Raw genomic sequence first — 25,094 nt, 5'->3', positions numbered from 1 at the left:
CAGAGAGGACAAGTAGTGACTCTACCACATTTTGCTAAGCTGATGGACAGTAACCGTAATGTGGTTGTTAGGGGGGACCTGATATAGGGGAGAGCATAGTAAACATAGTATTCTTCAGGTAAGTATAGATTAAAAATTTAAAAAAAAAAAGAAAGAAAGAAAGAAAAGGGGGATTACTCCTTAACAGGATAAAACTATTGGTAAATCAAAGATCAACGCATGCTTTAAATATCCTTAATGTTGATCACTTAAAGGATGTCAGATGATCAGCTATGGAGGTACTCTTTTCTGATAATATTCCTTTCTCTTAATTAAAAAAAAAAAAAAAAAGCAGTTACTGTGTGCTGACCTCCAATGAGTTCTGCACAGTGGTATAGAGGGCATGTCAAAGTGTGGGCAAAGGGTCTGTTTGTTTCTATGCAGAAGATCAAGGCCTAGCTTGGATACCCAGAAAATGAACTAAGATACGATATGAGGAGGAGCTTCCGGCATCAGCACTCTCTGGAGGACTCGTGCCGGGGGATGATCATCAAAAAGCCTCCACAGGGATCCGGACGATGCTGCGGTTGTGGCTGCATCCAGCCCACCGTCTCCTGGACTTGCCATAAGAAGGAGGAGGGAGATGTCTAGGCTGGCATGTGCATACAGTGAGACAACGAATTTGACTGGATCTGTACTGTTGGAACTCAACCAGGAGTTGGGAGGGGTGCAAGTTGTAGCACCCCAAAATCTCATGACTATAGACTATCTATGGTTAAAAGAACATATGGGATGTGAACAGATCCCAGAAATGGGCTGCTTTAATTTGTCTGATGGTTCAAGTACAGTTGGACAATATCCATCATATCATAGATAAATTTTCACAAATGCCTAGGGTGCCTAAATGGTTTTCTTGGCTTCACTGGAGATGGATGGTAATTATAGATTTGCTTTGTTTATGTCACCGTATTCCTATTATGTTAATATGTGTGTGCAAATTAGTTAGTAGTTTAAAACCTATACATACTTAAGGTACTATACAAGAAGATATGTCAAAGAAATAATCAATCCTCCCAAGTTTCCTTCATATGCTACATCTATAGCTTTTCTTCTTCCTTCCTAATTACAAACCTTAAATAGAATTCGTGCCTCATATCGAATTTACCGAGTATCATAATTCCTCCAGGTGGTAAAGATACCTCGAGACAAGTGCTGGGCATAGAAGCCACAGGGCATAAATCTGCAAAGAAGTAAAAAGCTAACCTTTGCAAACAATATGGCTTCTCTCTCACTTACCAACTTTACATTTCCCTGTATGGCCCCGGAAGATGACTGGTTAGCCAGAGACGGGTAAGATTCCTCAAGGGAGGAACAACCTAAGACAGGCACAGTCGCAGGGGGGCCATCAGGTGAGAATTTGGGGATCAACAGAGGTGAGGCTCAGAACCTCACCCCCCCTGCTTTGAGAGAAATCTTCTGCATCCGTGGATGTTTTGCTGCCCTTGTCTAGCCTGGATTAATACTTAGTCCATAGGCACACACCTGATCATCTGATCATCTACATTTGCCTTCTTACAGCACTAAACTATGTTTTCTACCTTTATCTTGCATCTACCTACCACTTCAGCATTTTATTAAAAATAAAAATAATAATAATAATAGGAGAAATGTGGGATCAACATATAAATCAAGTACAAAAATCAAATGAATATTCATATTTGACCTGATGGTTTATAGGTCATATTGCATGATCAAAACCGAAAGTTTCTGTGATGACTGCCCTTGTACTGTTCACCATGTAAGAATTTATTCACTCTGTAAAAATTCGTTCACCATGTAAGAACTTGTTCGTTATGCTTCAGAAGATTGGAGACTGACGAGAATTAGGCTTGAGATGGATTAATGATTGTACATTGAGCATTGACCCCCCTATACTGAATTTTATTGTTGTTAACAACCATTTGATCAATAAATATGAGAGATGCCCTATCAAAAAAAAAAAAAAGTGAAAATTGTCCTAATAGGAGTTGTCTAACTCAATCTTCCATCAGTATTGTTTTCTGACTGCAGTTATAAAACTTCACACCAAACTCTCAAGACAAAAAAACTGAAACACAATGATAACCATAGCTAAATGTATTGGTGACCCAATGCAAAGTTTGTCAGACAGAATGCCGGTCCAGTGTTTTACACTGTAAACAAACAATACTTTTAGACAACACGACACAAAACAGAAGCAGTAAAGAGTAAAAACAGACAGAAAGGAAAGACCTGACACCACCAAAGACATGGGAACCAATAACAAAACCCAGCGATCCAACCAAGACTAGAAAGCCAAAGAACTTGAAAGCAAAGAGAGCAGAGTCGCAGACTAGGTGCCGATTTACCACGTCAACGCACACTTGGCGCTGCGAGCAGCAGAGTACAACGGCCTTGACGAGTTCTACATCTGGCTACAGTCTGTGATAGGCAGTGCAGACATTATCTTGGTGGAAACTTCAAGAAACTGGAAATAAACAAAGAACCCCCAAATGAAAACAAACAGGTTATTTATTCAGAGCTTGCCAGAGCAAGCCTCTGTCACTTGTGTTTGGCAGAGACCCAAAGGCAGGCAGGGAGTTGGGGAAGATTTATAGAGAAAAAAGGAAAAGGTTTCAGAAATGCACTGACTGGATCTCAGTGGCATGGAGAGGTGGACACTAACTAGAAGCAGGGCATTTATGGTTTGTGGAGCATATTTGGCTTCCTCTGATTGATCCTGATTCAGAAGCAGGAGCAAAAATTGGGGAAGCTGGCAGTCATTGACCAGGTCCTTAGTGTTCTAGGTCATTTGCTGCAGAGGCTGTGGTTTGCCTTCCTGGACTGGTTATTACAGAGGCTATGGGCCAGAGGTCTGTTGTCATGTATGGGCTGACCATTGTCTGTGTCTATTCTGTCTTTCACAGTGGAAGTTTGGCATCGGAGGTATTTTAAAAACCTGGCTGAATGACCATATTTTACTTTTTAACTCTTCAACAGGAGTTATATAGTAGTAATATTTGGTCGTATAACATTTTATACAATTCTAATGCACTTTCAAATTCATTCTTCCCACTTTTAGCCTCACAGCAACCTTGTGATCCCAGGAGGTTAACTACCTAAGGTCATTCATATAATTAGGATTAAATCATACTATAAAGTGATTTGTAATACATCATTCAAATTCTCCAATATAGATATCATCTATAATAGCTTTAAAATAAAATATTTTGGGTTCCAATTGCCTCCAATTTCATTGTTTAAAGTTAGGATAAAGCCTTGAAAGGTCAGTTCTTTTCAAATACCTACAAGGCTGTCAAGTGGAAGAAGGATTAGGTTTATCCTATGGCCCTAAAACACAGAACTCATGCCAGTAAGTAGAAGAGATGCAGATTTCAGTTTAGAATGTGAAATAACTTTAATCATGAGACATTTCCCCCCAAGAAGGGATTGCCTTGTGACAAAATCAGTTCCTCATCTCTTGTAATTTTGAATTGACTTGACGATCCTACACCTCTAGGGATGCTCAAACTAGCCTTGATCACTAACCTTAAAGGACTTCATAAACTTCAAGTTTATGAAATTTTGTTAAATTCTAAAAAGAGGCACAGACATTTTAAATACAGCAGCTTAATGTCATTCAAATTCTGGATGAAATTATTAGGTTCTGTTTCCTCAAAACAGTGAGTTTTACTTTAAACTTTACCTCCAGACTTCTCTTTGAATTAGTATTTTTGTCCAGATGCCCACACATTTTCAAGAACATTTTTTTAAAAGTTAAAATTGTCCTAATAGTTGTCTAACTCAATCTTCCATCAGTATTGTTTTCTGATTGCAGTTATAAAACTTCACACCAAATGTATTGCACTCATTTTTCAAGTTTTAACAAATTGTAGGAATTCAATGAAGTTGGAAAAAAAACTCCCCTTGAATACTTACATGCAAGGATTTTGATCTGAAATCTTAACTTTTTTGAACATGATTTTTTTCCTTTTTGTGGCTTCTTATTTTAAGTCCCTTCAGGTTGAATGCAATTATGTTCTTTTTTAGTTTACAAATAACTTGATGCTGAAACAAAACAGCTCTCTTCCACACCTGAATTGTGATTGTTTGATGCTCTGCAGGGACTTTCAAGAGATCTCACCTCACCCTCTATTTGCTTCTTCACCTGTTCAAATCCCATGCCCTAATATTTGCCAAAAGGGTATTTTCTTTTAATGATGGTGTGTGGTTTCTCTCTTTTGAAAAATAATATAATATACCGGGGAGTCTCACAGAATCTAAGAAGTCATTGCAGAGGTAAAATAGGCAAGAAGTTGGGGAGGGAAGAAATGCCCTCTGCGTAAATCCAGTAACTCTCAGTGGTCTTTGACAACTTCCGGGACCAGACTTCGGGCGGTGTTCGGAATTGTCTTCTGTACCATATCTATTTACCTTTTTATGACTGTACATATTTACATTATGTAAGTATAGTGAGGGAGAGAGCGATGACGTGAGACTCTCCTTCTGAACAGGAGGTGGTGAGGAAATAGCACAGATGTCTGGGAAGGGGTTCTGTGAGCGAAGGGAGCACTGAGAGTTAATAACCGTCGTTCAGACGGGCAGGAGTTCTCTGCAGGTAGCCGACTGCAGAAGCGAACTGGGCACCCCTCCTTGGGGACAGGCTCTGTTGCTTCCTATTGCTTCGCTTGCAGCCAGGGTGCACATTTATTTGGAATGGACTGAATTTCCTGCTCAATGGCTGATGGGGCTGACTCTTCCAGACTAGTGGATATTCCTTTTTAATGTCTCCAGTGCCTTTTTAATTTTTTATTTACGTATTTTTGGGAGGCTGAGGGGGAAGCGATCGGTTGAAATTCTGGCTGGGTAAGTGGGCGATTCTCAGAAATGAGAAAGCGTGAGGGAAACGGATTTAGAAGCCAGAGAGCAAAGCAGCAGCCCCGGGCCCCGGGATTCTCCGCACCCACTGCCCCCGGCCGGTGATCTCCTGGGGAGACCCCCCGGCGGCAGCGCAGATTCTCGACCTGCCCTTCGCCAGCGCCTTGCCAGCCCTGCCGGCGGGGCTAGCCAGGCATCGCCCGCGCTGCGCGGAAACCAGCGCCGGGTCCGCCGGGGGCCTCGGAAGGACCGGCTCTCCGCTCGCCCGCTTCCCGGGGCGGCTGTGCTGGGCGACCTGCGCGCGGCACGCACCATGCGGGGCTGCCCGCGGCTCGCGCTCCTCTGCGCGCTGCCCTGGCTCCTGCGGGCGGCGGCACCCGGCCACCCCGCGCTGCCCCTCGCGCCGCGCCGCGACCCCTCCAGGGGCGCCGACTTCGGTCGCCTCTACAGCGGGGTGGTGAGCCTCAGCACCGAGAACATCTACTCCTTCAACTACACCAGCCAGCCCGGCCAGGTAAGACACTTGCTCCCCTCGCTCGACACGCAGGAACTCGACAGATATCAGCCCCGTCGCTGCTCTGCGTCCCCTGGGCATGGACCTCGGGAGACCTCAGGCGCCAGGCGACCCTCTTCCTCTGTTCCCTTCAAAGCAATCACTGCCCTACTGGAGCTGTCGCATCCTCCACAACCAGCCTGGGGACAACTCCGCTTCAACTAGCGTCTCCCCTGGCCTGGTCGCTGGCATTTCTCGGCTCTGCAGAGGTGCTGGTTCCCCCGCACTGGGTCCTGGCCCCCTGCCGGGCCTTTCTCTTAGAAAGTCAAGATTTCTAGGGTTGCGAAGGGAAAGGACCACACCTCTGTTCCTAATCCCCTGCGGGGAAGGAGCCTCATTTCATGCGGATGATTCTGCCAGAGCCTTCTGTTTCATAGTGCATGGGAGGGAGAGCTGTTCAGAATTTAAAACGGGAGTGTGTGTGTGAGAATGGACACAGGATGCAGAACCTCTGTGTGTTCTAGTCCCTTCCTGTGTTTCTGTACCATGTACGTGCTTCAGACAAGCTACTAGACTGGACAAAGATATTGTAACTGCAGCCTTCAGCTGATTTGTCAAGGTTCTGGTTTTAAAAAAGTCTGAATAAGTGTGTGAAAGTTCTAGACCCATTTCTGACAAGATTTGTGGTGAGACAAGGGGAGGAAATCACTGTTCCAGCAACTATCCTTTTGACACATGTACCCTGATTATAATGTAAGAAAATGCAGTCAGCTTTTTCCCTCTAACAGGGTGGGTACCCTCTAGGGCACAGAGAAAAGAAAAAATTCCCCAGTGTACCTGCCTCTGTTTCTCATTCCCATATGAATGTTTATTTTAATCCTTACTATGCCAGCATTCCCTACTCCCTTGGGAAATTCCAGAACCAGATGATTGGGATACCACCATATGCCTCTCTCTCACACACACACATACACACACACACACTTAGGATCAGAACTCAGAAACCTGGTAGCTTAGGGTAGTACTGAGCCTGAGGGACCAATGTGTCCATCACCACTCCAGACAGCTCCCAACTGTGAATACTGAGCAAGTGCCCCATCTCCAGACTGGCACCAAACCCTCAGGTGCTGTCACCATGACAGTACAGCCCTTACCGTCCTGTCCTCTGCTGACCTTCAGATCGTATGTTCTGAGTGAGCAGAATGGCTGTGTGCAAAGTCACTCTACGTAGACAAGTGGGAGGGGACAGTTTTTGTTTCCCAAATTCCGTGTATCGCACCTCTTCCTGTCCAGTGTGCCATATGGACCAGCTGACATTGCTCATGAGTTGTGTTCCAAGTTCTGTGACTGGCTCAGAACAAATAAAAGTCTGAAACACCCCAGGATCTCTAGGGTGTACTATTAGTTTCTCCCTAAATCATTGGTAAAGAAACTCAAATGTGCATAGTCCTGACAATCAGGCTTTTGCCTTTCTTGCACTTCAGCTTAGACATAGGTTAACTGTTTTTAACTGTTGTTTTAGCCATTTTGCCCTTAGTATTTGGTGAGTTCCTTTACTAGATCACGTGCTGCAGTATTGGCAGTTGGGGCCACATCTTTGACTTTCTTCAGACATGTGAGATAATGAGATCACGAACAGAGTCATGTTCATCTGTGCACCCTGATACCTAGCACAGTGCCAGGCACCTAAAAGGTTTTTGAATGTTTTTGAAAAAAATGAATAAGTAAGTGAAGAAAGACTCAAGGAATCTTTAAGCTGAAACTAAATGAAATAAAATGTATAATTTTTAATAGGTTGAAAGTATGACAGCATTTCAGATAAAAACAAAATATTTTTTAAAATTGTTCTGAGATTATGCCCTCTTTTGCCTGTATGTGTGTTAAAATGCCCTTTATTTTATGAAACAATGGTGATTAGTTTTCTAAAAATCTTTGCATGATACAATAAAAGTGGACAATTCTGAAAGTCCCTAAATATAGTTGGGAACCATGGCACTAGCACATAACTCAAATATTTTAATTATTTTCATACCAGTAGGCAATAATATGAACCAGATTTTCTCAAATCTTAGAGCTTTCTGAGCCATGTTTTCAGTATGCAAATAAGACAGTAGAACCCTCAGTCTACTTACTCTGGGAAATTATACCTTCCTCTCCCTCCTGCCAGTATTCCCACTGATTTCTCCAGAGATGGCATTTTTCTGATCTATCTGTCCAAAGTATTACTCTGTTTCTCTTAAAGGCCACTCTCTTTGTTCTTTTTGCCTCATGTTGGACACCAGCAGCCCCTCCTTCCAACACCACAAAACACTGCTGCCAGATATGGAGGAATTTTCCTGAAGGTTTAGAATAATATAAAATACTGCAAAACAGCACATGAATTTGTGATTCAATCAGAAATATAGGCAACACTGTCATCACGATTTACCAGGTAGTCCCCAAAGGGAGAAATTTCAAGATGATGGCACGATTTTTCAGGCCCCGGCTTGTCGCCACCTTGGCCACCCCTCACCCTGAATGCTGGCCTCCGACTCTAAATTTCCATCACTCTCTGATGTCAAGCCTCCATTGCCAACCCCAAACTCACTAAAGAGCTCTGCTAAATAAAGATCTATGCACCCAAGAGCAGAAGCTTAGTCATGCATGACCTTGTTCCTGTGACAAGTCTTGGTTAGGACTCCCTTCCCTACAGGGGTCATTTGCCACCCACCCCTCTTCAGCGCAGCAAAGAATTTGATTTAGAACAAGAAAGTCTAATTTTTTTAGTTTTAATCTTTTTTCCTTTTCTCTTCAAGCCATTGTTATGTTTATTATTCTTTTTCCTTAGTTTGGAGAAGAAAGCCTATTCTCAGTTTAGACTTTGATGAGGAGAGGAAGCTGTTAGTTATGGGAGTGTTTGCTCCTAATCTTCCTGTCAGCCACTGCATCTCCCTCCCAGACCCAAAGCTGTTCCAGAGAACTATTTAGCCAAGCATGTGTCATGCTAATTAGCTGAGCTCAGCACCAGGAAAAGTCTCACTTGCCTTCCAGGCAGAGAGTAATGTAAATCTGAAGTTGCCTTAAAAAAAAAAAAACTGAAAGAATGAAGTGAGTGACTAGTTTAAAGAAGAATAATGAAAATAAGGATTGAAGGTGCAGGTTAGGCAAGATCATGGTTCATTTCATTTCCTGGAGAGGAAGCGCCCCTTTTGAAGAGAGTTGGGTTTCACTGTGGCAAACAGGCTGTTTCAGGACCACAGTGCTGGAGTCAAACTAGAAGGAAATCACCTTGTTGAGAATGTGACCAGAGATATTTGTGACTGGGACAGAGGGCACAAAAGCAGGTTTACTGGGGAATGAGAATACTCTTGTAGAGACAGGTGGGAGCAATAATCAGATACTTATATTTGAACTAGATGGTGATAAGAAGCCCTTAAATAAAAATCTAACCTTGTGCAACAAAATGTCTTCTCTGAGGCTTTCAATAACAGAATTCATTGTTCACCGTAGATTTTTGAATTTGAAATGTCTCCCTGGAAATATTTACTTTGTTTATTAAACTGATGCACTTCTCTTTTAGTTACATATACTTTTATATGCCCAAGGAACAATCTTTGGCTTTATTAATATCAACCAGTAGTTATGTATCTCAAACCAATTATACCAGCCTCTTGGATCCAGATTCAAAAGCCTATACAGTTCTCAGGAACAATAAAATATTTATCAGCACATTCCAGTGGTAACTTCTAGCTATACACATTATTAGTTACATAGAATAAAACTAGTTACATAGTTAAAAACTGCATGAACTCTACCCACATTCTCAATGCACTGAGGTGGAGAAGCATCCTCTGCCCTTCTTTCACATCCTTTACTGAACTGAACTGGTGCTTGTTTGTGAGAAGAGAATCAACTCTTCAGCACATTATCTGGGTGGCTGGTTACTGTCTCCATCAGTTCTGAATATTATAACAGAATACCATAGACGAGGTGGCTTAAAAAAAACAAACATTTATCAAGATCAGAGGGCCCTCAGACCTGGTGTCTGCTGAGAGCCTGCTTCCTAGCTGGTAGACAGCACCTTCTCGCTGTGTCCTCACATGGCCCAGACAGCAGAGCAAGAAGCAAGCTCTCTCCCATCCCTTCTTACAAGGGCACTAATCTCATCATGAGGATGCCAACCTCATGAACTAATTATATTCTACAGGCTCTACCTCCAAATATTATCATGTGGAATATTAGGCTTCAAAGTATGAATTTGGGGGGGACACAAACATTTCATCCATAGCAGTCACCTCCCACATTTTTATCTGTGATTCTGCAAACAGAACATCAATGTGTTATAAGGGTATTTAGGGGCTGACATTACTCCAGTTATGGGTTTGATTTTATGAAGGACCCATCTACCTACCTACACATGACAATCACATGCTCATTGTATAGTGGGATTCTGTAAGCTGGTGCTGTCCAGCAGAGGAGCCTCTATCTACATGTGGCTATCAAGCACTTGCAATAGGGCTGGTGACAAAATAAGATGTACTGTAAGTGTAAAATACACACCAGATTTTGAAGACAGTATTAAAAAAAATAAGATGTGCCTTAAAATTTTTATTAATTTTATGTTTAAATGATAGTATTTTGGATATATTAACATAAATAAAATATATTAATTTAAAAGACCTATTTCTTTTTACTTTTTTAATGTAGCTATTAGAAAATTCAAAAACACATATGCAGCTCATATTATATTTTTATTGGGCAGCACTGCTCTGAGTGCTATAAGACTTTAGAGAAGTCATTACAACCCACAGATAGCTTTGTTGGAGTAAATGAGGCTTGAAAAGGTCATAAATAGATAAGCAGAACTTGGATTGGCAGAAAGAGGAAAGGCCTTTGAGATATGGGAAAATAATCTGATTTCTTTTTTGACAAGACTGCATGTGAGGCAGTAGTGTATATTTCTACCAGGAGGCACATAGTCTGGTTGTCCCTTTTTATGATAATAGCCACAATTGATCATGAATTCATTAGGAACAGTAAGATAATATTTTATTATATTATTTATTTTTTGATTTATGAGCTTGAATACTTCTATAAAAAGAAACCTCTCATCAGTTATTTGGTTACCTTAAGCTACTGTTGATAAACAAACATGGAATAAAGTCTTCATTCTTTACCTTATTTATCAATTTTCAAAATAATGAGCTGGTCTCTTAGCATCCTGCAACAATGATCATTGACATTTTGTTTAGCATAATCACGAGCTCATGAATTTAAACATATTTGATGTGTTTTAATCTATTACAGTTATACTTTTTAAGTTCAAGTTGTTCATGTGTAGCCAGTAAAAGGCAGTTTGAGTTGATTCCCAAATTCTTTTGATAAAATCCAAGTACTCTCTGACATCTTTGCTGTCTTGCATGAAAAGTTATTCTAGGTTCATCAGGTTTAGTTCCTGTCCTCTACCTGGAATCAGCCATTTCTCCAGGAAAGTCAGATTCTATAGAGTGAAAAATAGTGTTTAGAGACAACAGTTTGAGAACTAGAAGCCTTCACTGTTCACAGACTGGGAATTTTCTTCTAAGCTTTTTCCATGGACAGAGCTAAGGAATACATCATATCACAAGTTCATACTAGTACTTCTAATTAAAATTCATAAATACAGGCTTTTATTTAACCTCAGTAAACTTACATCTGTATCTCCTTTTGCTCTTGTCAAAAATCCTGGTTCTCAACTGTATCAGCTTAATTACTCATTTGCTTTAACCCACAACATACACATAACAGTGTTAGTAACAGTATGAAACATTACCACCAACAATAAGATTACCAGCAATAGTTTAAGATTTATTTTTATACTTCCTTTTACCATAGGGCATATTTCATTATGGATGATTAGTCAAATTACTGTTTTAAAGAAATGTAGGTGCATAGTTCCTTTCAGTACAGTTATACTATCAATTAAATTCATTTATTTCATTTTACTTTTGAATTTTAGGGATACTTAATTCTGTTTGAAAATTAACAAACAAAAATCTACAAAACATGGCATAGTAAAAGAAGTCTAGCTTCTATCCTTACCTCCTGCACCATATTCCCTGTCTTCCTCTATAGGTAAGCCCTTAAAAATGTATGGTAAGATAAAGCATTTTGTTCTGGATCTTGTTGTTGTTCTAATGGTTTCCTTTTTACTAATATATTTATATAATGTCCTTAGTTTCCTGTTTTTGTCTATTCTCTATAATGAGCAATATTGAAATTAGCTAATATCTTCTTTTCCATCTCTTTCTTCAACCCTAAAATCTAAACCTAGTGAATGCCTATAAAGAAATTAATGAACTTATTCTACTTTTCATACATTGTTTCCATTCTCCCCCACTTTTGGTTAGTTGTACTGTTTCTGCATTGTCAGAACCTACAGCCATTACTAGTTCTACTATCTCCCTTATAACCAATCCTTAGTCTTAGTCTAACAGGTACATATATATTTAAATTTCACAACTAATCCTTATGTTAATGTTTCCCAGTCATTTTGACCATCTAAAGCTTTTTCTCAAGGAGGTAATGCAGGAGGGACTCTTGGGAACAATATTCCTAGAATTCTTTCACACTCGTAACAGTTTGTCCATGGCCTTTGTACTTGCAGGTCTGTTTAGCTGAATATAAAATCCTTGGTTCACATTTTTTGCCTTGAGTTTTAAACATATTATTCCTTTGTTCTGGCAAAAGTGATAATTAACTAATTTTCTTTCCTTTATAAATAACTTCATATTTCTTCCTGGATTCCAGAAACACTTTTTTCCTTTTTCTTTGAAACCCAGTCATTTTACCAGAGATGTCTAGTAGGTCAATTTTTCCCAGGTATGTGGTATAATCTTTAAATATGTAGTTTCAATGATTTTTTTTAATTCAGGAAATTCTTCTTAGAGTTTTTAACATTAGTCTATTCCAAAGCTTGATTACCTTCTTTTGAAATTCCCTTTACACTTTCATTGGCCCTCCCTTGTGGTTTTCTATATCAGTTTTTCTAGAATTATTTTTTTCCTGCTTAAAAATTTTTTTTCTCCTTTCCACTTTGTATTTTCCTTATGATGTTATTAAGGTATTTGTTATATCCTTGTGCTCCTTCAAATTACATATTAATTTATGAAATAATTTAAAGTTTTATTTCTAATGTTTTCCTGAGTTCTGCCATTTCTTTTTTTTTAATTTCACTTTCTCCAGTCATCTCATTTCTAATTTTTTAAATTCTTATTTTTTTCAGTCTTTTAAATTTTCATAATTTTTTTTAAATTTATAATTCTTTTATTGTTTGTGAGGTTAAACATGGTTGAATATTTTTGTTGAACATCATGTTTCTTTTTTTTCTTTTCTTTTCTTTTCTTTTTTTAATTCATTTTATTATCATTAATCTACAATTACATGAAGAACAAAATTTTCATAATTTTTAATTTTGAGATAGTAGGCTATAATTTCCATCTGTTTTGTAGTCACAGCTTTTTGGCCTATGCTCACCATCTAGATTGGCATTTTCTGATTCTTATTCTCTTTTACTTACAGTATCTTTGTGTGGGATTCAACTGCAATCCTTGTCTATTGCTCTTACATTAGGTGACTTCTTATTTTAGAAAAAAAGGTAGATCTGCATAGTTTTCCTCGTTTTCTTCTGCTACCTCTTGTGAAGTCATCAAAATATGATTTGTTTCTGAGATCTTCCTCCCCAGGTCGTCTTCCCCATTGTATGGAGCCTTCCTCTGTGCTCATTCATGCTCCATCCTGCTCAATTTGGATTTCACTCCCATAGCTCTTCCTCAGGCAGGACTTTTTCTAGGAAGGGAGTTTGGATTCGTTAGGTTTGAGAGTTAATGAGGCCAACACTGCTCCAGAATGCTCTGGACTTCCTGAAGTAGCCTTACCCTTACCCATGATTTGGAGCCTACAAAACTCCCTCCAGTTTTAACTGCTGTTCTCAAATGACCTTTTAGTCTCTTCAGTGAGCACCTTTTAGAGAATTTGGGGGTTCTCTGATTCTCAGACATCATAGCCCCATGCCTTCTCTCTGCTTTTCCCACAATTGTTAATACTACAAAGGTGTTGAAGTTGGTGATAATTTTTCCCACCCACTCATGTTTTAGGATTTGTGGGGGAAATCTTATCACCTAGGGGTTTTCTAATAGCTGTTTTCCATATTACTTTGGTTTTGGTATCCCATTTGCTCTGTTTTCACAGGGGATATTCAGAGATTCAAAATCTATGCTGCTATTGATACCATCTTCCCAGAATCCTCTCCTCGTTTTTTTTCCTGAAACTTCTAATTTTGAAATAACTTCAAACTAACATAAAAGTTAAAACAGTATAATGAACTCCAATAAGCCCTTCACTCAGATTTCCCAATTGTTAACTGCTGGAGTCCAGCTCCAGCAAAGGGGGTGTGAAGCCCAAAAGGATGAGATGGAGTCGGTGCACGGAGAGACAGGACACAGAGTCAGATGGAGGTGGTCTCTCGACAAAGTGCCAATGACAGCTTTATTTATACCATTTTGCACAAGGATATGAATATTTTTCATTGTTCTGTTGATTAATTGGTATAGGCAGTTGATTAATAGGTATAGGCAAGCTTTTTTCTTTCTAATCTATTCATGGTTGGTCAAGTGTTAGACAGGTGATCTTTTTCTGTTCCTTGACTGAAACTTTTCCTAGCAACATGTACTCTATTGTGTTTCTTGTTTCTATGCAAAGTGGTTTCTAAGTAATGCATGTGACCACAGAAATGTGCAACATGTAGCAGTGACTATGGAATCTATCAGCTCAGAGTGAAATACAGGTCACTCACTACTACAGTTAGCTAGGCAGGTATCATCATCTATATTTCTAATACAATGAGTACATTTTATCTCCTCATAATATTTATTCTATCATAGGTAGATGCAAGGTAAAGATAGAAAGCATGATTTAGTGCTGTAAGAGGGCAGGTGTAGATGATCAGGTCTGTGCCTATAGAGTAGGTATTAATCCAAGCCAGACAAGGGCAACAAAACATCCACGGGTGCAGACAATTTCTCTCAAAACTGGGGGGATGAGGTTCTAAGCCTCACCTCTGTTGGCCCCCATTTTCTCACCTGATGGCCCCCCTGCAACTGTGCCTGTCTTATGTTGTTCCTCCTGTGAGGAATCTTACCCATCTCTGGCTAACCAGCCATCTTCCGGGGCCATACAGGGAGATGTAAAGCTGGTAAGTGAGAGAGAAGTAATATTCTTTGAAAATGTTAGCTTTTCACTTCTTTGCAGATTTATGCCCCATGCCTTCTATGCCCAGCACTTGTGTTGAGGTATCTTTACCACTTGGAAGAATTATGGTACTTGGTAATTTCACGTATGAGGCACAAATTTTAGTAAAGGGCTGTAATTAGTAAGGAAGAAGAAAAACTATAGAAGTAGCAGAGGGAAGAAAACATGAGAAGATTAATTGTCAGACAGGGTTATTCCATTCAGTATTCCCCTATAACTCTATTTCTTTAATTTTCCTATAAAACTCTTCATCACTAATTTCACTAGCATTGCAAACAAGGGGGGTATTCCTACTTAGGTGGAGATGGGGTAGTCAATGTTTGACTAGTTACCTGCAGGTTTCAGTATTCTATGCCAAGATTGCTATCTGGCCTCTGCATGTTCTATTCTTCAGGAGCACTGTCCTGAAAAGCTTCTGGGAAGTTTATGTTCTCCTCCTTTCCGTGCTGCTTAGCAAAGGTTAGCTTAGCCCTTGGCAACAATGCAAGCAAAAGCAAAGCCAATAGTATAATGGAGAATAACAAAATCAAGGTGGGAAATAGGGGGAGTGAGATGCAAAGGCCCCTGCTTTGTGGGGGTCTTCCTCCAGCCTGAGCTTCGCTACACAGCTTGAGTAGCATGGCTCCTGGCAGTTAACATTTTCTCAGATTTGCTTTATCAGTCTTTCCCCATATAAGATTATTTTTTCCTGAAACACTTGAGAGTAAGTTACAGACATGATGTTCCTTCATCCCTAAATACTTCAGTGTATATTTCCTATGATCAAAGGCATTTTCTTATATAGCTATGGAACAATGATCAAAATCAGAAAATTAACATTAATAATAATGCCACTGTTTAATCTACAGACTTCATTCAAATTTCAGGAATTTCCCAATAGTGTGTTTTATAGCAAAAAAAAAAAAAAAGCATTTTCTTTTTTCCCTTCTTTCAGGATCCAATCCAAGAAAACACATTGAGTTTTGTTGTCAATGAACCTTTAGTCTCCTTAATCTGGAACATTTCCTCATTCTTTTTTGTCTTCCAGGACCTCAAGGTTTTTTTAGAGATTGTCCCTCAATTTGGATTTGCCTGACCTCAGGATAAGATGCAGGGTATACATTTTTGGCAGACCACCACAGGAGTGATGATATATCCTTAGTGCATCATACCAGAAGCTTTTGATATTTCCTATTACCCCTGCTGTGGGTAATTTTGGTTACTTGGTTAGGATGGTCTTTCTCAATCTCTCCACTGTACTTACTATTTTCCTTTTGTAATTAAAAAGTAATTTTTGAAGTAATACCTTGAGACTATCTAAATTTTCTATACCTCATAAACTTTTAACCATTAGCTTGCTTTAGCATCCATTGTTAATTCTTGTCTGAATCAGCTATTACTATGATGGCTTCCAACTAGACTAGTAATTTCCTAATTCATTATTCTTTCTACATTTACCAGTTGACATTCTACTGTAAGTAAGAGCTTTTCCTTCTCTCCCATTTATATATTCATTTATTTATTTATGTCACTATGGACTTTTGGATTCTTATTTGAGCCAATTACTCAATGCTTTTATTTACATTAAAATTTTGTTATAAGTAACCTACCATTCCAAGCATTAAGTAATTTTTTACCCTTCAAATCAGCCATAATCCATGTCTGTAGTGGACATATTAAAAATCTCTTTCACTCTAACCCAGAAAGGAGGTTTCTTCTCTTCCCTCCTGTGATATTGTGATTTTTAATAAATATGTATTTGTTCTTCATCTCATTTCTGGTGTACAGCCCCTAAAACTCTTCGATTTCCTAAATGATAAGAGTGATAAATGTGTCTCATCATTTATAACACATCTGAGCTTATGTTAATGAGGCAACTTTTGGAGGTTGCCAGAAGTGCCTGGGGGCTGCGGGAGGTGGGCTGATTGCTAGGGGAACCAACATTGTGAGTGGAGGGTTGGAACGTTCCTCTGGGGAGAGGAGAGAGCTGGAAGTTGAATCAGTTACAATGGCCAATGATGCCTATGTAACAGGACTGGCTTTGGAGAGCTTCCAGGCTGGTGAACATGTGGAGGTGCAGAGTACTGCTGTGTCTGGAGAGGGCTTGGGAGCTCCACGGCCCATCCCACATACCTTATTCTACACATCTCTGCCACCTGACTGTTCCTGAGTTATATCCTTTGTAATAAATGGATTATCTAGTAAGTAAAATGTTTCTCTAAGTTCTCTGAACCCCTGTAGCAAATTAATCGAACCCAAGGAGAAGGTTGTTGGAAACTCTGATCTGTATGGCTGGTCAGTCAGAAGCATAGGTGACAACCTTTACTTTTAATTGGCATCTGAAAACAGGGGAGGGGGGCAGTCTTGAACTGACTCTTTAACTTGTGGGATATGATGCTTTCTACAGGTAGATAATGTCAGAATTTATTTAAACTGTAGGACACCTAGTTGGTGTCTAAGAATTGCTTGGTTATGTGGGGAAAAAACACACACTGTAATTCAGGGTGCAGAATTATACCTCCACATCACTAGCAGAACAATGACATTTCAATGGTTTTTAAGAAATCACAAAGGAAGATCAACAATTATCATCTAGGTCATCTACTGTGACCCATTATCCAGATCATCTGTTGGGTCCTAAGCAAATCCTCCAGACCATTTGATAAGAATAGTAATCCTCTGTTTTGAATTTGAAGTTAAAAGAATAAGCGTATAATTATTTGTTTCATGAGAAACTGAAAGCCAGAGTAGTGAAACAAATTATATCAGTGATAACTGAAGCTAGAATTCCTGTGTCTGATTTAAGGTCCATAATTTTATCCATTTCAAGTCCTGGACTATGGAGTATTCAGGACATATTTTTAATGTAGGTTTTCATTAGTGGTTTCTGAAATACAGTAAACTTTGCATTATCTCTGGGTGGCGAGATCACAGATAATTTTAATGTTCTTTTCTGTGCTTTTCTGTATTTTCTAGATATTTCACCCTAAATATGTTTTATTTTTTTCTAAGACAAGGACAATAAATAGCCAAGAGACTGAGCAGTTTTGGGGAAGAGACTGAGTGGGGCACCAGGAGATTCATGTTTTTATCCCTGAAACAACCTGTGGACCTTCATCAAATCCTATTCTCTCCCTGAGCTTTATTTTCTTCACCAATAAGGAGAGAAGACTGAATTATTGGTCCTTATTCAATCTGTACGGTTTGGTGTTCTGATTCTCTTTTTACCATGTGTGAGATTGTAATTTTTTCTTAATCACAGACAAATAGGAGAAACCCTGTATCAAAAAGATCATTTTCAACTTATAAAAGCAAATAAATGAAAACTTTAAATGACTGTTTCAAAATACTACTTTTTGTTTTTGTTCTTGTTTTTGTCTTATTTTCCTTTTGATATGCTTCCCAGAGGGCTCTTCACTCCGGGGAGGGGATTTTGTCTTGTTTTGTTTCTTCCCTTCACCTTTAAGGCATGCGCTGACCTTGGGTTCCAACTCCTTCTTGTGTCCTCCTCCTGTTCTTTAGTTTCTTGCTAAGGGTCATGTCAGTAGGCTAGCTGTGATGTGTTGGTTTTTCGGCTGTTGGTTTATTTTGCTTTGATTTTACTGATGTGATGGTCCCTTCTGAAGTATGGGGGGATGGGGGGGTATCTGATACAATATAGGGATTTTCAGCCTTGCATCCTTTCTACTTTTGTTTCAACATGTTATCTGAAGTGCATCCTATGTCATTTCTCACTGTTGGCTTGAATCTAAAAGACCAAGGCCCCTGGAGATACTTAAAATACTGTGAAACTTCTTTGCTGCTAGAAGACGCCAGTATTTCTTTCTTCTTTTCAAATAGAACAAGACCATGTTGAGATTAGTACACATTTCCATGCAGCACCCCAGAGTATGCTAGCCAGCTCTTCCTACGGTGTTTCACTCTGGAGCGAACTGAAGCACCAGGACAACACACCAAGAGGGTGAGTTAATGAAAGGCACATCTAATGAACTATTTGAACTGGGGGCTCACCATCTTTTCTGCTTATTTGCTAAGGAAAATAGCAAACATATCATGGTGCTGCCAGACAATACCTTCATAATCTTTTCTATTTTGCTAAAAAAAAAATTATAAACATTACTTTCCTTTTTCTTGGATATTTTGAAAATGGAAACTCTGAGGTTTTTCAGTACATTAGTTGGCTATGCAAACCAAAAACAAAACTAAAGGATCTGAATTTTGCTTAAAATCTGAGGTCAGCAATGAGAACAACATTGTATTGCATCCTATTAAGTCCTCAGTCTACGATCTTTTGGGTTTCATATATAATGAGTTTCTATGAAAGTGTGTAAAGTGATTTATACAGGAGAAGCAGCTAATTTACATGGTAAAAAATAGTGCTCCATTCCTGGAGAGGGAAAAGCAAGCTGAATGATACATAACAAATGTAAATTTATATAACATGTTTTTCATAATAAAATTAATTAAAATTAATTTGCTATAGTCATTAATTATTCCAAATTCTCATTTTCCTCATCCTCTCAGTATATTTGAAGTGACTATAATAGGCAAAGAAATTGATTTCGCTATTAGGAAGAAGGATATTCAGATGTTAATTTTGTACAAGATTGAAGAGGGGATTTTTCAATGGGTTGAACAAGAAGAGTGAAACTGGCTGAAGGTGTCCTATATTGAGAAATGTGTCCAGAGAAAGTTGAATGTAAGCCTTCTTTCCTGATAAGAATGTTCTGGGAATCCACTTCCTTGTCACAGCTCCCAAGAACTAAGAAATTTTCTCTCTATTTGAAAGCTTGTTAGGAGCTAGTTCTCAACTCATAATTTTAAGGAACTTAATTTTGAACCCCTCTTCTACCAATTGATCTGACACTGGCCAGGGGTGTCAGTATGTAACTATGAACATATTTGCTTATTTAAAGGTGAAGATCACCTATGTTTTGGTCAGGCTTTTAAGTTTTGAATAAAATACTTTATTTCTGAAAAGGGCAGCAAAATTCAAGTTTATCTGATATCATCAAGGAACATATAGTCCTGAGTAAAAGCATCCTCTGGCTTCTTGGGGCACCTACAGTTGGAACTTCAGACCTTTAAGAGTGTAGATAAAGGTTCGCCCTTCCCTCTGCCTAAGCTGGGATGTAAAAGCTTTTCAACTTTGTTCACTTCCTCAGTTTCCCTATATATATTTTTAAGTAGACCTTATTTTTTAAAGCAGAAAAATTAAGCAGAAAGTGCAGAGAGTTCCCATATATCCTCTCCCACCCTCCACCTGCCAACATACATAGTTTCCCTACTATTAACATCCTCTGCTAATGTAGTACACTGGTGATGAAATTACATTGATACAATACTGATATTGTATTGATCTTTTTCATTTACTGAAGTCCACCATTTATACTAGGGTTCACTCTTGGTGTTATCTAGTTCTTTGAGTTTTGAGAAATGCATAATGTCATGTATCCACCATCACAGTGGACTGTATAGAATATAGTATCACCCCCCATAAAAATTCCCTATGCTCCACCTATTCATCCCTCACTCTTGCCCTCAAACCCTGACAACCACTGATTTTTTTAACTGTCTCACTAGTTTTGTCTTCCATAATATCATATAATTGAAATCATACAGCATGTAGCCTTTTCAGACTGGCTTCTTTCACTTAGTAATATGCATTTAAGGTTTCTCCTCTTCTTTTTGTTAGGAATACTAGGTAGAAAGACAGACATGAGCATCTGGGGAAGGGGAAGATAAAGTTCCAGGGAAAATAGCCCAAACTGCCCAGGTAGGGTTCCTATGTGAAGACAAAGGCTTTGCAGGGAGATCACTTCTTTCCTATTGGGACCAGGTCAAACCAATCCCAACCAGGCCCCCAAGAAGGGTACAATGGAACAAAACTAAGAACCACCCAAACCACACCTCCTCATAATCTCATTAAAATAAAATTGTAGTTTTGCTCCCCCATCTTCCATGGCCATTTTTGTGTACATTCTGCGAAAAGACATGTACACCAAAAATAATGGGTATAGAACTAGAGCTGTCCATAACATGACCTCACCCTGTAAATCAAAAGAAGAGGCTCCCAGATAGCTGGTGATAAATAGACCCTCCCCTAAAAGTTCAGTGCCTTTGCCTACCTTGACTCTGGCCCACTCCTCCCTTGGAGTGTATATGTAAATAAAACTTTCACTCTGCTTCACAACTGTCTCTGCCCTTCAATTTGTTGTGCTGCAGACAAGAACAGAGAAGAATGAACTCAACCTGTAACATTTTCATGATGTGATAGCTTTTTACATTTTAGTACTGAATAATATTCCATTGTTTGGATTACCACCAGTTGTCTATCCATTCACCTATTAAAGGGCATCTTGATTGCTTCCGATTTTTTGGTCATTATGAGTAAAGCTGCTGTAAACATTTGTGTGCAGGTTTTCATGTGGACATTAGTGTTAGGCTGGAGGAAGGAAAAACAAGGACATGCAAACAGAACAGAGAGATGCCATAGGGGGAGAACAGACCAGACCCCAAGGTCCATGCCTTATTTGGAAAGGGGACAGCTCTTCCTGAATTCCATCCTTCTGATGTGCCAACTAAGACCCGGATGTCAGCCTCCTCCCTCTTGGAAGGAAAACAAGTTTCTAGTTGTCTATTATGTCACCTTTAGCCAATCATACCTCTCCACGCCCCCTAGGATAGCTTGCCCACTCCTCCCCCTCCTAATCCCTTATAAGCCCCCACCTCCCTGACCGGGTGTGACTTCCCTGGCCTGTAATACCCAGACTGCGGAACATCACCCGGGAGTTGCACTCAAATAAACTACCTGGCCCTTTGTTGCCTCTCTTTGCCTGCTTATTTCAGCTAAAATTTATCTTACAATTAGTTTTCAACTCCTTTGGGTAAGTATCAAGGAACTTAATTCCTGGGTCAGATGGAAAGAGTATGTTTAGTTTTGTAAGAAACCATCAAACTTATCTTCCAAACTTGTGTTCCCATCTGAAACTACAGGATTCCTGTAATTCCACTTCCTCACTTGCATCTGGTCTTGTCAGTGCTTCTGAGTTTAGCAATTCTAATAGGTGTATAATGATACCTTGTTCTTTTAATTTGTAATTTCCTAATGGCAGATGCTTTTGAGCATCTTTTCATATGATTAGTTGCCATCTGTGTATCTTCTTTAGTGAGGTGTCTAGTCAGATCTTTTGCCCACTTTTAAATTGGATTGTTTCCCTACTGCTGAATTTTAAGAATTCTTTGTAGATTTTGGACACCAGTCCTTTACGAGACACAAGTTTTGCAAATATTTTATCCTTACCTGTGACTTTTCTTTTTCTTCTCTTCATAGTGTTTTCCACAGAGCAGATGCTTTTAAATTGAATGAAATACCACTTATCAATTTTTTTTCATGGATCACACCTTTGGTGTTGTATCTAAAAAGTTGTCAACAAATCTAAGGTCACCTAGATTTTCTCCTATATTATCTTCTGGAAGATTTATAGTTTTTAATTTTACATTTTAGCTTATGGTTCATTGTGGGTTAATTGTATGAAAGGTATATGGTCTCTGTCTATATCTTTGCCATTGTTGCATATGATATCCAATAGTTCCAGCACCTTTATTGAAGAGACCACTTATATTCCTAGTATTACAGTTGTGTGCATTGTATGTATCTATAGCCAAAATGGACTAAAAAGTTTGAAGCAGCTCCTTACTTAGGACTCATTATTCTTTCCATTGTTCCTGACTTGCCTTTTGCTAGCACCACCTCTAACTTCTACCACTGTCTTGTTCTTCTTTTTCCTGTGTATCTTATCTTATTCCTCTGCCTCTCCCATCCTCTTTGTCTCTGAAATCTTTTATGAACACTGTAGGCCCATCAGGTTCTTCCTCTTCTCTGATAGATCTGCTCAGCTTGTTTGAGGCTTTGCTACTGGCGAGGACATTCCTTCTTCATCTCAGGAGATGTTTTGTTCCTTACTTCCTGATTCAGAGCCGTGATGGGTAATCTCAGTTACTAGAGAGCCAACCTCCCTATTTTCAAGGTTTTGCTATAAAATTTTAATAATACCAGTGGTGGAGGATGAAGAACATACATAATTTGAGCAGTCAGTAAATACTGGTGTTGACTTCATGTGCCTTATTCACAGCATCAAGATTTTCCTGTCAAGTCTGCTCAGCTTCAGAGCTGTAACTGGGCTCACACTGAGATCTTGTTTGGTTCCCTTTTCTGTAACTAAAGAAACATAAAATATCCCTTGCAACCAAAGAAAGAGATAACTGTCTTTTAAATTTAAGAGCTAAAAGGACCTTTTAAATCACCCAATCTACTCTTTTAACAGGAGAGAAAAGAGTCAGTGAAATGAATTATGTGTCTGTAACTCCAGGGGGAAAATCACAGGGCAGAATACCTTTGAAACTGAAATCAGTCGAAGAGAGAAATAAAGTGGGAGAAACCTGTTTATTGCTTACAAGCAGTTGTCCACTATTGCTCTTCCGTGTCTCCTGTGACCCAGCTTCAGAAGAAGGGCCCCACCCAATCCCTCCTATCCAGAATGCCCTAGCTCGCCCTTGTAATTACCTATTGATACGGAGAGGGACTACTTCTCTCCACCCCTTGGAAACACCTATTGATATGGAGATGCACTAAGGCCAGGCAAGAGTATCTGGAAATATTGCAATTTTACCCGCAGTGTCCAAATCGTGCAACTAGCTTGAGGCAAAGCCAGGAATATAACTCAGGTTCCTAAGGATATATTTCCTCAGGATATTTCTACTAAACCACTTTCCCTCCCACAAGAGCACATCTGTATTCTTATCAATAACAGTAAAAATCATTTAAAAATACCTGAGTCATATCTCACTGTCAGGTCGTTTGACCACACAGTTTAAGAGCTTCATGTGAGACTCCCTGACAATTACAGAAAAGTGAAACAACAGGTTTGTCATTTTTCTTGTTCCCCCATGAACTGTCCAGCCATCCATTTGTCTGAGTAAGTTAGGCAAGCAGGGTTGACACTAAGTAAAATGGTGAAGTTGGCAGATTTTCCTCAGTACTTCACAGAGCCATAGCAAGCCACTAACAGTGATCTTACTTTGACTCCCTGCAGATCTAGAGAGCCACTCTCCACCTCTTTTGTGCTGGGTTCCTTTGGGCCAGGCACAGGGCAGCTTGGAGATGCAAGCTGTTAGCCTGTTTGTTATTCTAGGGCAGTGCTAATCCTGAGAACTGGTATTTCTGGATTCCCACTAAACAGCCATGAAGATAAGCCATAGCAAACAGGGAGGCAAACAAGAATAACTATTTCTGTCCTCTGAAGTTTAACTGCCCTTTCGTGGACAAAATGACTCACAACTATTTTATTAGCCTGAAAGCCTATGTTAAAAATTAACATGTAAATGCTCACCATTTTATCCTCTCCAATATTTGCAAAAAGAAATCATGTACTGGTCTCCCCACACCACCTTCACCAAAGTGGAGGAATTATATCTTCCTAGGAAGGAGACCATGTTTACCTGGGTAATAAAGGGATTAAAAATAGGGGATAAGAAGCGAGGCAAACAGGGTGAAATCTGGGTGCACAGAGATGATTTGGGAGGTCTGTGGACAGTAGGCCCCCAAGATAGCTGTGGGGCATGAGTGAAGGAGATGAGGAAAGAGGACACCGGGTCAGGCAAGGCTCTTAGCTGCAAGCAACAGAAGTCAAGCAGCAAACAGAGCAGACAAGGAATTTATTAGAAGGGTATTGGGTAGCTCATAAACCTGAGTTCCCAGGCTCAGACTATGACTAGGGACCAAGGAAGACTCAGCTGCAGGAAATGACAGCAGCAGTCATGCAGCAGGAAAGGTTTGGGCAGGTGCTCACCTGGGCAGAGATGGTCACCCCTGAACCCTGCTGCCACGGTCCCACTGGTGTCACCATTGCCATGAATTCTAAACTCTCCCTTCATTCTTGTATCACTTAATCATCACTGAAAGCACCAAGTGGGTGCATCCACTATCTGAGCACGGGTCACATTTCTGTCTCCCTTGGCATCCATGGGCAACCTTGCCTCCCACAAAACTCACACAGTGAGGTGGGATGGAGGGAGTTCCTCTAAAACACGCAAGGGATTTGGATGCTGGGTAGCCCCCAAATAAACCCCACCAACAGTCCTCTTGCGGTGCTCTTGAGCTAGGGCATTTGTTGGAGGACAGCAACATGGACCCAGAGCTAGGTGGTCAGGGACCACGCTGTGGTAGGGAGGAAGACTGGGGTGCTTCAGCCTTCTATCCTCAGCCATTTAAAGAGGGACACTAATCTAAGTTTCAAAGAATTCACGTAGTACATAGCATCTCTGCCACAATGTTCACTCCATGATCAGAAATGGTTTGTCTCTTAAACAGGGCTTGTCCCAAGAAATCTTCTTGGAAGACTTGAGGAAGATGTTCGCAGATGATCACTTTTGTCTTATTTAGAAAGAAGTTGCCTTTAGATAATGCTTATGTCCCAAA

At 39.7% G+C, this 25,094-nt stretch overlaps 1 protein-coding gene across 6 annotated transcripts in view; it reads left to right on the top strand.

Moving 5' to 3' along the window:
* Positions 1–4,484: 4,484 nt before the first annotated feature.
* SIDT1 (SID1 transmembrane family member 1) overlaps positions 4,485–25,094 on the top strand; it is a 94,946-nt gene continuing 74,336 nt past the window's right edge. The window contains exons 1-2 of one of the 6 annotated variants that reach the window (XM_073231659.1): positions 5,260–5,389; positions 18,455–18,575. Coding sequence is in view for 5 of the 6 variants with exons in the window: in XM_073231658.1 (XP_073087759.1) it covers positions 5,189–5,389 (201 nt within the window). In the remaining variant the exon portion in view is untranslated. Of the gene's footprint in view, positions 5,390–18,454; positions 18,576–25,094 lie in introns of all 6 variants that reach the window. The other 5 variants (XM_073231658.1, XM_073231657.1, XM_017655947.3 and 2 more) reach the window with 5 other exon arrangements.

Source organism: Manis javanica, chromosome 3 (genome assembly GCF_040802235.1).
Source record: "Manis javanica isolate MJ-LG chromosome 3, MJ_LKY, whole genome shotgun sequence".
In the NCBI taxonomy this organism is placed as follows: Eukaryota; Metazoa; Chordata; class Mammalia; order Pholidota; family Manidae; genus Manis; species Manis javanica.
Note: the sequence above shows the minus strand (reverse complement) of the source record. Positions and strands in the feature narration are given on the sequence as shown.